Source organism: Fonsecaea monophora (assembly GCF_001642475.1).
Source record: "Fonsecaea monophora strain CBS 269.37 chromosome Unknown Scaff30, whole genome shotgun sequence".
NCBI lineage: Eukaryota > Fungi > Ascomycota > Eurotiomycetes > Chaetothyriales > Herpotrichiellaceae > Fonsecaea > Fonsecaea monophora.
Window position 1 is genome coordinate 276,619 of NW_019173961.1, and position 13,045 is coordinate 289,663.

A 13,045-nucleotide genomic window follows, 5' to 3' on the forward strand; every position below is an offset into this window, starting at 1 on the left:
AGAAAGAGAATGGGGGAAAAAAATAACAAAGTTCTGATTTATACAGCGCTATACCCGCCTCTAGAACCGCCTCCGGACACGGTATCAATCACCTTTCTCGACCAGTCCTTGAAGAGGTAGGGAATGTCGCGGATCGTGTCGCCATGCGGGAGCAGGTCCCAGCCCCGAGCGCCGTAGCGGTTGTAGTTCAGCCAGGAGCCGAAGATGAGGTAGGCGGCGATGCCGAGAAAGGCACTGGTTATGGCGAGGGGCTTTGGTTAGTTATATACATCCAAGATAGGATGGGAAACACAAAACATTCGGGGAAGGCCGGGAGAGGGAGTCCAGTGCAAAAGGGAAAAAAAGGGGGAGGAGGGATGGCATACAGCAGGATAAACCAGGTGAAGAAACCCCATCCGCTCCTCCTCGCTTCGTCGCTGTCGGCGTAGTCCTCGCAAGCATACTTTGTCCGCCAGTCGAGCCTCAGAACCTCTATCTTGTCCTTTCCCTCGACCGGCCCGTAGCTCACAAACGTCAAGCTCGAGGTGCTCGGCTGCTCTTCCTTGTCCTTGTCCTTGTCCTTGTCCTTGTCCTGGTCGGGATCCTGGTCATCGCGCTTCCTCTTCTCTTCGTTCCCGCTCCGATCCTTGTCACACGTCAATTGAACCACTGCCTTTTGCTTCATTTTGTTGTAATTGCCGCCGTTCAGCTCAATCTGGAGGCCGTCCGAGTTGGAATCTTGCGTTTTCAACCTGGTCACCTTAGGATCCAGACCGGCACCCGTGCTGGATTCGAAGTTCCCCGCAATGGGAATCACATTCTCGACTTGGACGTGTTTCTTGTCCGGATCATCGGCAGGGTTCCAGGATTGGACGACACCGCATACTGTCCGCAAACGTTAAAATCATTTCCTGGCCATTGGCATTTCTTGACTCTTGCTCAACCCCAGTCGACCCGCTGGGCCTTGGGTAGCTAGCTTACCTCGAGTTCCGCCTGGACATTGATCCTGGTCTCTTATACCCTCCAACTTCTTCAACGGCGCGCAAAGGTTAATGGTCCACGTGGTGTTGTATTCCGCAGGCGGTCTCGATGTGTCGTGCACAGTGACGGAATGGCGGCCCGCGAGCTTCGACAGGTCAAACTTCTTGCCGTCGACCCGGATATTCTGACAGTCTATTGTTACAGAGGTGACGAGATGTGATAACGACAGGAGAAGCGGTAACAGGGAATAGACGGGCGTTTTCATGGTTGCGGAGGGAGTGGAGAGATGACAAAAAGGTAGGGATGGGGTCGGGATGGGATGAGATCGCGTGGACGTCTAAGAGGAGCAGAGGAGAGACCAAAACAGCAAGTATATCTGAACGACAGGCGAGAACTGAAAAAGTAGTGAAGGGGGCTCCGCTGTACAGCTGGCCGGTTTGAATCTGGGAGATGGTGGAAGGGTTGGTGAGTTTGTGAACTTGTTTCTCGCCGCCTGCGTTTGTCGACCTCGACTTGTCGAACCCTGATCGAGAGACCGGGTGGTCATTAGGCCCGCGCCTCCGCCTCTTTTGAGAAAGGAGTGTTGCCGCCCTATACGCAATATGCATCATTGGCTGAATGAGGGCGATATCATATGGCCCCACTACTCGCCTCTTTTAGCACTCTGAACTGGTACTGGGCATATAGACCTCCAAATACCTCCTTCCTTTCTACATACGCGAACCATCTACATACTCACGTGTCCGTTCCATGTCTTTGCTGTCGTCAGCACTATTCGCATGCATCGTGCTTACAGCTCGTCCTTCAGGATCGAACACGTCGTCCATGAAAGGCTTGGAATTGCAACCTGTGCTTGTGCTGTACGAGTTAAAGCTTGTCTGGCCGTATCTCGTATTTTCTGGGTTTGGCTGCTTCCGCCAATTGGATTCGTTGCTGCCTTGTCCCCGACGTCCGCAAATGGCCTAGTAAGTACCAATAGCTGGAGGCCTAGCTAGGCCTAAGTTGTCTCAATCTTTCGACTCTCAAGTCGTGTATTTCTCATCTCTCCTCCTTTTTTGTTTTGTTATTTCTCCAGATCTTGAGAAACTTTAGACGTCAATCGCACTGGCGCACCGCTCAAGATATGGATGGTGAGGGTGCGAATCGGGTTGATGAGTCCTCAGGAGACCCTCCAATAGGAGCGCCTCCTATTTTCCGACCCGCTAAGCTAGAAGAAGATGACATGCTATCTCGAATACTGTGCAATGCATTTCTTCCGCTCTGGTAGGTCATTCTGGAATGAGGAGGAGGGATACGGATGGATCAGACCAAACCAGCTGACGCCTCTGTAGGAATCACAATTGGTTCCACGGCGTTTCGCAACCGCTGGAGCCTGTCATGATCGGCACACCCACCAGTAAACCGCACATGACCAGTCTGCAGAAGACTCGAGTCCGCTTCTATCGGAGCTTGATAAGCGCGACCAGGCTACTTGGTGGTTCGGTTCTCGTCGCTGAGATCAACACGTCGGATGGTGACGGTGACGGCGCAGAAGCGACAACATCAACATCAACAACGCAGACCGATATAGGTGCCATCCTGCTCTGGCTGCCTCCACACAAGCGGATGGGACCATTCGAGCTCGGCAAACTGTGGCAGTCGGGATTTTTGGGCCTCATGCTCCCCTGGCACTACGGCCCAAGGGGCTTCTACCGCATCGAGTTCATCTTTGAGGAGAACATCCGCAAGATGTGGACGCGCACGCTACCGGAGCTGCAGCCCCGTGGGTTCAAGGAAGAAGAATGCGCTTTCGTCCAGATGATCGCGAGCAACCCCAAGTACGCCGGGAAACGCTACGCGTCGGCCCTGTTGCGGCATCAGGTGGAGCAGCATTTCGAAGAGTTCCCCGACCGCCCTGTCATTCTCGATACGACCACCACACAGGCCATCCGGGCGTATGAGCGGCTGGGGTTCAAACTCCTCGCCGAAACGCCCGTGGATACCGGGACCGATGCCACGGGGATGAAACTCAAGTCCAATGCCAGCGAAGAGATCAGGAAGGAAGCAAAGGAGATGTGCATCCAGCGAGTGATGGCGAGAGTACCATGAGTTTGATGGATTTTGGTTGATATTGATGTCTGTCCTCGAAGAGAGGGGGATTGATTTGTATGGAGGAGGCCATGGCCGCCTAGGTTGGTACGTCGTTTTTGTAATGTGACGGGCGGAGGATGCAAGTCGCTGTACCAGGCATGGCATGAGTGATCAAGGGACCTGAACAGGGACACATGTTGCCCCCTTCTCTCTAACGGGCACTGATGTCACTTGCTTGGTCGATAATCTCGTAATCTGAGACGAGGCTGCACCCTCGCAGCAGCAAGCCTGCACCTCTTACCCGTTTCTGTCTGTCTGTCTGTTCTAGGCCCCTTTGCAAGAAGGCCCTTTTCTCTTATTCTTACAAGTAACAATGAAGGGGGACATCAGATCAGATCAACTCAGATCAGACGAGGAATTATTAATTACCTAGGCATTAAGTCCAGGTAAGGTACTTCGTTACAAGTCCGTCCATGGCCACAAGAAAGGGTAAAAAAAAATACAGGTACACATGTAAAATACAGACTACGAGTACAAGGTTCGGGTTAGAGGGATTTAAACCTCAAGCCCTATCGATAACTCTCTTGTTCGTACTCGTAATTACCTTTGTCAAACCTTGTACGGCTTTGAGCCAAGTCAGTCACGTACTCGTCGTTGTCCTTACTCGAGTAGCAACGACCAAGTTACTCAATTGCTAAGCTGGTGCTGGTGGTGCAACGATAATTACAAACCACAAGTGGCGTTGCTGGCGCGGCAATGGCACGCCTTGGTTGGATAACATGGGTGAGGTGGAGACCATAATACGAGTTGAATACTCACTCAGTACTAAGTTCTGGTTTTTGCCTTTTGGAACTATCCGGACATATTGAATCTTGTCGCTTCTCGGAAGCACTTTTCAGCCTGTCCCATCTTCGCCATCGTACGAGTCGCCGGCCAGTTCTCTCCCAGACTTCTAGATTTCCCCCGGAACAAGTTTGGGTCACTCCGCGGCCCCCCAGGAAGCCGTGGCATGACGATGGACAAGACAAGTTGCGACGACAAAAGTAATTATTCAGCTTGGCTGTGGGTTGCCTCGATGGCCTCTGACCCCATGTCCAACGTCGAGCGTGACTGTGCATCAGTTGGCGGAATGCAGGAAACACTAGTTAGTGGATGACATCCCCTTATAACGTCGCACTTTGAATCAACACCCGCACCGTACATCTCACCCGCTGTTGCATCTTTCTTCTCAGAAAGTCGAGGAGCGACACCCACATTCAACCCATCAAGCCGCTTCAAATGGCTGCCGCCGAGGACATCTTCGACTACATAGTAGTGGGCGGCGGAATCGCCGGCTGTGCCCTCGCTTCTCTCCTCGCCAAATCGAAATCATCCCCCTCTGTTCTGTTAATTGAAGCTGGCCCGGATGTGTCGGGTCACCCACTGACCCAGTCTCCTTTGGGCTGCTTCGCCGCTCACGGATCGGATATTGACTGGAACTATAAGACCGTACCTCAACCACACCTCAATGATCGGTCGCTGTACGAAGCCGGTGGGAAGGCTTTGGGGGGTGGTAGCGCAACCAACTATGCCACCTGGACTCGTGGTCCGAAAGTAGATTACGACCGATGGGGGAAACTCGTGGGTGATGCGAGATGGACCTATAACGGCCTCCTGCCTTATTTCGACAAGATCGAGAAAGACCACATCTCAACTGTGGCCATATCAAAGAGCCACCCTGACCGCAAGTCTCCCTTGAGGGATCAAGTCTTGAAGGCGTGGCTTGATCTTGGACTGAGCCAGATCGAGAACGCCAACGGCGGTGAGCCTTTAGGTGTAGGCGAAGTGGTCGAGAACTTGAAGGAAGGGAAAAGGCAGCTAGCGAGCGCAGCGTTCGATTTGAGAGACGTCAAGGTCATGACAGAAACTGCGGCGCAAAAGGTGCTTCTCGAAAATCGACAGGGAAAACTTACCGCTATAGGAGTCCAAATCCATGGCGAGAGACATTTTCTGGCATCCAAAGAGGTCATCCTCTCGGCAGGAGCATTTCGCACGCCACAACTTCTCATGCTGAGTGGAATTGGTCCAGCTGCAGACTTGGAGAAAGCGAACATCCCAACACAGCTCGACTTACCTGGCGTCGGCCTGAACTTCCACGACCACCTCCTGGTCGGATTCGCTTTTCGCCTCAAGAACCCTTCACTGGGCCTTGCCATGGGAGGTGTAGCCGGACCCTGGGCAGAGCCAGCACATCAATTGGGCCTTCCTGTGGACTGGGTTGTGACCGAGAACGTGCCGAGGTCCTTTCTGGAGGAGGCTGTGAAAAAAGATATGGTCCGCGACTCATCTGGGGGTGGAGACACATACCCTGTCTCGCTTCTCGATTCCGAGTCAGTCCACCTTGAATCTATCATGATGTACGCCCCTGGTGGCCTACCCATCACCAACCTGCATGTTCCCTTTGATGGAACACATATAGGTGCCGTGGTGGGGGTTATGTCGCCGACGTCCCGAGGCAAAATCGGTTTATCTTCCTCGTCAGCATTGGACCCCCCAGTCATCGATCCCAACTACAACGCAACAAACGTCGATCGCGCGCTTATGCGTTATGGAATTCGCCGCTTGCTTCAAGCTGTTCAGCACTCCATGTCGGACGTGGTCGAGTCTGAGAACCCTCCGCCTTCAGTCGAAGCCCTGTCATATACATCTTCTGATTCAGCAATTGACGCTCGGGTGCGGTCCGAGGCTCGCACGTTCTTCCATGCCGCAGGGACAGCAAGTATGGGTTCCGTGGTGGATACACAATTGCGAGTAAAGGGCATCGGTGGTCTGCGAGTTGTGGATACCAGCGTCATCCCAATACCAATTGGTGGACATCTGCAGGCTGCAACCTATGCCATTGCTGCGCAGGCTGCGGACATGATCACGCAAGAAAATGGACGGCGATGATACTCACATGGGTTAGGCGAGGCTGCAAGGGGCGGCTCCGAGGTTGTCGACTTCACGACTCGGCGAGTCGCTGTCGGTCTTCTCCTGATCCACTGAACGACGATCAAGCGAAGAGTCCCCTGGACCAGCAGGGGAGCACATCTCGTGCTTGCCAAGGAATGACTCTCTATCCCATCTGGAATCCTTGTCCTTGTACGCTCATAGATCGATTGTGGTGGTGGCGTGACAGTCGCAGCCTGAGATTCTGGGTGTAGCTCAAGATCCGACTTAGTGTGAAGAGCATTACAGTGTACCATGTGTCGACTCGCCACATCGTAGTCATTGCCCAAGAACAGACCATGAATTGTACCACTGGGGGGTGGGTCGATTTCCCCAGATTCAGCGATGCTAGTCTCCACCAACAGACCTGAGGTCAGAGGCTGGGACGGCCAAGCTAGCCTAGCATTGGCATGCCGTGTTCGTCCAGTCATATCCACAGGTGCATGCCGAGAAAGCCCGTTGATCTGCAATGCAGCCGCACTGCCTGGACCATTGTTGAAGTGCAAAGGTATTCGTATATTGTGAGACCTTGGCGCCAACGTGGCAACTTCTCTGAAGGATGACGGCCAAGGTGCCAGGAAGAGGGGTAAATACGTACAATATGGTTTGGAACGACATCAGACCGCTGGGCAACAATGGCCAAGTACCTTGGAAGAGAAGAGGCATTCCTCGCCCCAGAATGCCATGCCTGGGCAAAGATGATGAGGCCAACAGCATAAAGACCCTGACCTCACAACTCCCAGCCCTTGCAAGAATGTTTCGCTTACGTTGAAGCTGTGGGCATGAGATTGGAGGCCAGCAGTCTTTGAACAAAGAACTTTCGAGATCCAGAGCCACAGATAGCTGAAGCCACCATGTCGTCGACAGATCAGAAATACAACGACTCAACCGGCCACTTTTCCGACATAAGTGCGCATGAGCAACCGCAAAGAGTGAATGAAGACCAACTGGACTGGGACCAACACGCGGAGAATAAGCTGGTTCGGAAAATCGACTGGCGACTCATTCCAATTTTAGGAGCTCTGTATTCCATTGCCCTAATTGATCGTGTCAATGTAGGGTGCCCACCCTCCCATCTGGATGCCATTAGCGCTGACTTGACCAGATCTCCAATGCACGGATTGCTGGCATGGGAGAGGATCTGGATTTGGACGTGGGAAACCGATATACTGTCGTCTTAGTGGTGTTCTTTCCCCCATACTGCGTGTTCGAGGTACACGACTTTGCATGTGACGTCTCAGAACTGTCGAACTGAAACCGCAATAGCTACCTTCCAATATTGTTCTTCGTCGTGTGGGAAGTGCCAACTGGCTCGCATTCATTGCGTTCGCGTGGGGATGTGTCATGATCGGTCAAGTACCAGGCATCAATGATCCTGCCATGTGTCTTGTACAACTGACGCAAGCATAGGGGTTTGTCAAGTCGTACGAGGCTCTCGCCGTCTGCCGTACGTTGCTCGGTTTCTTTGAGGCAGGTAAGAAAAATTGTCTCCTCGACTCTAGAAGTGAACTGATGACATGCTACAAGGCTTCTTCCCTGGATGCGTGTACTTGATCAGCTGCTGGTACAAGCGGTACGAGGTCCAGAAACGGTATGCTGAAGAAAACCCTTTGGAGAATTGGCTCCTAATGCTTCAAGCCTCGCCTTCTTTTATCTCATGTCCGTTCTCGTCGGCGGTTTCTCGAATATCCTTGCATATGGCCTGATGCAGATGGAGGGTGTGGGCGGCCTGCGCGGGTGGCAGTGGATCTTTGTAAGGTGACAGATCCTCGTGTATATCCATTGCTGATGCGCAACAGATCATTGAAGGCCTGTTGACAGTAACCGTTGCCGTCATTGCATGGTTCATCATTATCGACTTCCCGGACAAAGCGGAAAAGAAGGGCCTTTTGACGCACGAAGAAGCTTCATTCATCATCCGGCGGATCGAGGATGACCGGAAAGATGCTGTCCCTGATCCACTCACGTGGGCAAAGTTCTGCCATCACCTGAAGGACTGGAAACTCTGGGTCTTGTATGTCCATCGTCCTCCCTAGTTCTTGTCTGCCACTGACGATTCCAGTTCGATGATGTTTATGTCGACGGCTAACCCCGCGTATGCTTTTGCGTACTTTATGCCGGTCATCATCCAGGTAAGCCACGTGCTGCCAATTGCCCATGGACGGCAAAGCTAATCTATAGCAGGGGATGGGATATACTGCCGGGGTTGCGAACTTACTTTCGGCGCCCCCAGTCGTTGCTGCAGTGATCAGCGCTTTGACATTTGCATGGGTTGGCGATAAATACCACAGACGTGCTCCCGTGATTCTAGCCCAGGCACTCATCGTGCTCATTGGGCTTATGATCACGGCTTATCACGGTTCTGACGGCGTCCGATATTTCGGAATCTTCCTTGGTGTTGCAGGCTGTCAAGGCAATGTCCCAGCTATCCTTGCCTATCAATCCAACAACATCCGGATGCAGTCAAAGCGAAGTGTAGGCAGCGCGCTTCAGATCGGGTTTGGAGCTATTGGTGGCATCCTCGCTTCCACCACCTTTCTCCAGAAGGAAGCTCCGACATATAGAAGTGGGCTGTGGACTACCGCAGGGTTGCAGCTCTTCATCATATGCTCTGTCTGCTGCACATCGGTTTATTTCTGGAAGAAGAATGGCCAGGTCGATACCGGGACTTTGGAGAAGCCGATCGAGGGACAGGAGGGATTCAAATACACTCTCTAGATTGGTGAGGAATGGCGCGGTCAAGGTCGTCGTGTGAGGGTGGACCAAGTGGCCCTAGGGACTTACCACGAGATAAATTCGTCACAGGTCTGGAAGAGAATGCTGTCCGTAGTCAAACATAGGCAGAGAAGAGCAGATGAAGTGGTGGTGTTGGTGGTGGTTTCAATCCTGAAGATGAGAAATGCACTTTTTGCTTTCCTGCGCCGCTGAACAAATTCGGCTGAGCATTCAACTCGGTAACCGCATATTCAAAGAAACTCCCAAACTTCGCTCGCGCTGTGTGACATTGAATGGACAAGACACCCTTTTCAGCGCTGTGGTAAATAGTTTCGTCAGTCACCGTGGCTTCAACTATGCCAGGACACTGGGGTGATTCAAGCAAAGACCGCCTCTTTGCCTTGAAGAACCGTAAAAAATAAAAATAAAAAAAAAAACTTGTCACACAAACACACCCTCTCTCTCTATCTCTCTCACAAACCATGCCGAACAAGAAATCCAAGCCCAATGCCTCCAAGGGCAAGGGTCCTGCTCAACCCCCTGGTCAGGCAAAGGCGACGCCATCGGCGCCCTCTCCAGCTATCCAAGAACCGGCCCCCTACATCCCTTTGACCCTCCCGAAGCCGGACGTCAACGACGACTTTTGGATCAAGAACGCCCGTGCGAAAGCTTTGATCTTGTCAACCTTGGTGCCGGGGAGCGAAGCGTGGAAGGTTGCTGAACCGGTCGAGATCGCGTCAGATATCTGGAGGGCATTGGAGGACCACTTCACTACGAAGCGTCCCAATGTCCGGGCAAAACAAGGAGGTTCTGGGGAAGCGAGTGGAAACAGCGCAGTCGTTGGTGCCGATGCCAGCGCAAGCAAGAGTGAAGTGGACCTCGTCAATGGCAAAGCTTCATCGTCTACGAGCTCCAGCTCAGGGCCCATTGCTAAGAAGCCACTGGAAAACATGGACAAACCGTCAATACCGCAACTGGACGGTACCGCAGCCTCTGGGCCTTCAACACAGGCTCCTTCGCATGCAGAGCACACCCGCAACTCCGCAGACTTGGCCAACAAGCTCGAGAAAGGGAAGAAGAGCTCAGCAGTGATCAAGGCGCAGCTCGAGGAGAAGGTCATGCCCCAGAATCGATCAGATGTCCAAGGTCCAGCCCAACCCCAGGTTCAACCAGAGCTTCCGTCTCAATCGCAATCGCAAAACCAAGCCCATGCTGCAGCCAAACCTCAGCCGCAACAAGCCCAAGCTCAAGCTCCAGCTCCAGCTCCAGCTCAAGCTGAAGGCCAGACGCAACGCGCGGCGCCCACCCAGCCGTCCCCGCCCGAGCAAGGCATCCCACGCCTCTCGACGCTCACACCCCCTGGCCGCTGGACCGCGCAACCGGTCAAACACGACAGCTACCTCAGCGAGCACCAAGCGCTGGTGTTTGCGCAGGACGACCCGGACCGCAAGAAACAGATCCAGGTCGCCGCCACGAAGGTGCTCATGCAGAAACTCCCCACGCGGGACATGCGGCTCCTGTGGGCCGTGCTCTACGGGGGCGAGGACGCCCCCTGGCCCGGGTCGTGCTCGGCTGTCATCCCCGGCGTGACGACTCTGCGGTGGCAGAACAAAAGCTACGAGATGGACTACGAGACGCTGGGGTGGAGTTGGAATAATAGTAACAATGGCAAAGGGGACGACAAGGGCTGAGACCGGGACAGCGGTGGTGTGGCCTTATATAACAAAATGCTGCTTGCGGTATTCGTTTCAGAGGGTATCAACACAGGCGACAGAGTCGTCCGTCCAGGCAAAGTCTGAACCCAATTCCTGCTCAGAAACGGGGATCGCACACCACACCCAGGTCTCTCAAATCACAACGGAATCCCAAATCCCCCGGCAACAGCCAAAGCCAGCAACCATCCCACCAAGACAGCCAACACAGAATTCAGCTTCGGCACCGTGACCTGTACGGCGGCACTCTTTGCCTTGATATAGGAGACATTCTGCGCCAACGAGACAATATCTCTCGTGGCATGTCCCGTCTGTGCCAGCTGCCTCAACTGATCTCCGAACGTGGCCAGAATCCTGGTACTCCTGCCGGCCGGACAGAAGACGACTTCGAACCCTCCGCCCTGAGGAATGATGAAGGTGGAGGTCTGGTCGTCATACGCATAGCTGTATGCGTCGGGACACAGCTTCTTGGCCTGTTGCGAGTAGAGGCTCGGCGAGCAGGTTGCCGGTGTGCCGTGGTCACCGGTACAGCAGTACTTAGCTTTGTTCCACTTTGCACAGGCGCTCAGGCAGGGGTTGAAGATGGGCCGCTGGATGCTGTCGTCCGGGTAGGGATAGACGCCGTCACCCGGTTTGGTGGGCGGCGTGAGTTGCAGTGGCCAGGGACACCAGTCTTGTACGAAGGAAGAAGTCACAGACTGGTCCAGGGGGAGCGGATAGGTCGAGTTCGTGCCAAAATCGACATCGGGGGCATCACCCACGGGCGCGAGAAGAGACGAGGTGCCAATGCAGACCGGGTTGGTCAGGTTGGGAGGGATGTCGGTGAGGTTTGCGTTGTCGGTCTCGCTGAGCAAGGAGATGATACCCATGGGGATGTTGTAGCCGTCGACCAGCGAAATGTCGTAGAAGCATTGGTTGGTGTCTGACGACATGGTGAATTCTGCCAGTGTAGCTGGTGCTTGTCCCTGCGCAAAGCTCAGCGAACGTTCAATATCAGCTACATACGTTGCACAGAGAGAAGTCTCATGTCAATTTGATTCGTCTACTCACTCTTGGAAGGACATGATGTGAACCACCAAAGGAGAGGGGGGGGGGGGGGGGGGAAGGAGAGAGTTGACTCACTGCACCCTGACATTCCAAGAACATGCCACAATCGCCCGTCTGGCAGGGACTGCCTCCCTGCCCACTCGAAGGCGGCAGAGGCGGTAACGCCGACGTCGACCCTGTCGTCGTGGGAAAACTGCAATTGGTGCGAGCCCACACGCGGCCTTTCCAGTCGAGGCCGACGGTCTGAGACTTTGTGGCGCCCGAGCCGAGCAGGAAGCCCGAGCTCGCGGGGCCGGTGCCGGACTGCGTGAGGATGGCGGGCCAGATGGGTTCTTTGCAGTTGTTAGTGACGCGCAGGGGGAGCATCGTGACGGCGGCGGCGGCGGGGATGGTGGAGAGGAGGATGAGTGCGGCTGAGAGGGGAGATATGGTATGGGATGTGCGACGGCCGTACTGGTGCTGGTATTGTCGTGGTCGTGGTCGACGCCTCTTTGGGTGCTTCCTCTCTAGACACAGACACGTCTTTGTGACACTGTCTCCAGCCATGGCGATATATGCTGGTTGGTGAGTAATGGCGCCAAAATCAAATACCGCTATCAAAAAATTCCACCGTCCACTCTGTCCCTCAGATCCTCGATCTGCTGCTCCAAGAGCCGTTGACAGTCAGACGGGAACTTGGTTGGCTGTGATGCCCAGGGTATCGGTAGGTCAGGGGCCTTTCCAGTCTCGGCATATATCAGAATACCAGATATTTCGACACCGCTCCAGGTCCAGTGGACAGCGCGTTTCTATTCTTATTGCTTATCCTCGGCTTCCCAAAAACCAATACTAGTGACGGGCTGGTAGGTTGATGTAATGCGCGGATGGGAGTTTTAACAATGTTCAGGGTAATATTGATGTTTGCGTTTGCTGCTTTAATCCTGTCTTTTCAATTTCATCGACGACAAGGACGCTGGGACTCTGTCGCCGTGCGTGTTGTTTGACAGCCTTGGGATGGTCTGAGGGAAGGCGCGATCCAGATCAGAGGAACCTCTCGCGACCCACAGTAGATATATCAGAAGAAAAAAACTGCCAGACTCGCCAGTCTAGGGTTTCCTAAATCTTGGATCGGACTCCCCGGGTGCCCAGTGTCGATCCTAAACAGCACGCTGGATCGTGTTGGAATGATCGGGAATCAAAGACGAATGGGGGGAAATGGCCACGCGTCGAGATAGCGGACTTGGTTGAACGAGAGGGTAGCAAGGGGACGAAGACGTCTCCCTTTCCTCAACTGCAGGATTGTCGAAGAATACCATGGCACACATGGTTTGGCGATTTGGATCTGGTTGCCCGATCATCGTTGTGCCCAGATGATCGACCCCCAAATCCTGCCTTGTACCCTGCCTGCCTGCTTGATTGTATGTGCGTACCGAGTACATCCAGTAAGTTGGGCGACGAAAGATATGCAGCATGATGTCATATTAACTAAATGCGGAAGAGATCCGGTGGCGGTGCACAAGCTTCTATTGGTACCTGTGGCGTATGAGGCTCGAGACGGCTACGGGCCGGGCACGCTAGGCTCTGAATGTGAACAA

The 13,045-nt window shown here is 53.8% G+C and overlaps 6 protein-coding genes across 6 annotated transcripts; 4 read left to right on the forward strand and 2 right to left on the reverse strand.

Moving 5' to 3' along the window:
* Positions 1 to 38: 38 nt before the first annotated feature.
* AYO21_05073 (hypothetical protein) lies at positions 39 to 1,225 on the reverse strand (the record flags this gene model as incomplete). The annotated part of the gene is made up of 3 exons (XM_022655044.1): positions 39 to 234; positions 366 to 864; positions 961 to 1,225. 3 exons carry the CDS (start codon positions 1,223 to 1,225, stop codon positions 39 to 41), a joined length of 960 nt encoding a protein of 319 aa, XP_022512727.1.
* An 858-nt stretch (positions 1,226 to 2,083) lies between these two features.
* On the forward strand, positions 2,084 to 3,048 carry AYO21_05074 (hypothetical protein; the record flags this gene model as incomplete). The annotated part of the gene is made up of 2 exons (XM_022655045.1): positions 2,084 to 2,223; positions 2,292 to 3,048. The coding sequence occupies 2 exons, from the start codon at positions 2,084 to 2,086 to the stop codon at positions 3,046 to 3,048; spliced, it is 897 nt and encodes a 298-aa protein (XP_022512728.1).
* Positions 3,049 to 4,308: 1,260 nt separating this feature from the next.
* On the forward strand, positions 4,309 to 5,958 carry AYO21_05075 (hypothetical protein; the record flags this gene model as incomplete). The annotated part of the gene is made up of 1 exon (XM_022655046.1): positions 4,309 to 5,958. The coding sequence occupies one exon, from the start codon at positions 4,309 to 4,311 to the stop codon at positions 5,956 to 5,958; it is 1,650 nt and encodes a 549-aa protein (XP_022512729.1).
* An 893-nt stretch (positions 5,959 to 6,851) lies between these two features.
* AYO21_05076 (hypothetical protein) lies at positions 6,852 to 8,715 on the forward strand (the record flags this gene model as incomplete). The annotated part of the gene is made up of 9 exons (XM_022655047.1): positions 6,852 to 7,052; positions 7,103 to 7,210; positions 7,264 to 7,353; positions 7,408 to 7,471; positions 7,525 to 7,588; positions 7,636 to 7,750; positions 7,797 to 8,011; positions 8,060 to 8,129; positions 8,182 to 8,715. The coding sequence occupies 9 exons, from the start codon at positions 6,852 to 6,854 to the stop codon at positions 8,713 to 8,715; spliced, it is 1,461 nt and encodes a 486-aa protein (XP_022512730.1).
* Positions 8,716 to 9,194: 479 nt separating this feature from the next.
* On the forward strand, positions 9,195 to 10,403 carry AYO21_05077 (hypothetical protein; the record flags this gene model as incomplete). Its single annotated transcript, XM_022655048.1, has 1 exon — positions 9,195 to 10,403. One exon carries the CDS (start codon positions 9,195 to 9,197, stop codon positions 10,401 to 10,403), a length of 1,209 nt encoding a protein of 402 aa, XP_022512731.1.
* A 161-nt stretch (positions 10,404 to 10,564) lies between these two features.
* AYO21_05078 (hypothetical protein) lies at positions 10,565 to 12,017 on the reverse strand (the record flags this gene model as incomplete). Its single annotated transcript, XM_022655049.1, has 2 exons — positions 10,565 to 11,389; positions 11,547 to 12,017. The coding sequence occupies 2 exons, from the start codon at positions 12,015 to 12,017 to the stop codon at positions 10,565 to 10,567; spliced, it is 1,296 nt and encodes a 431-aa protein (XP_022512732.1).
* Between the last annotated feature and the right edge of the window lie 1,028 nt (positions 12,018 to 13,045).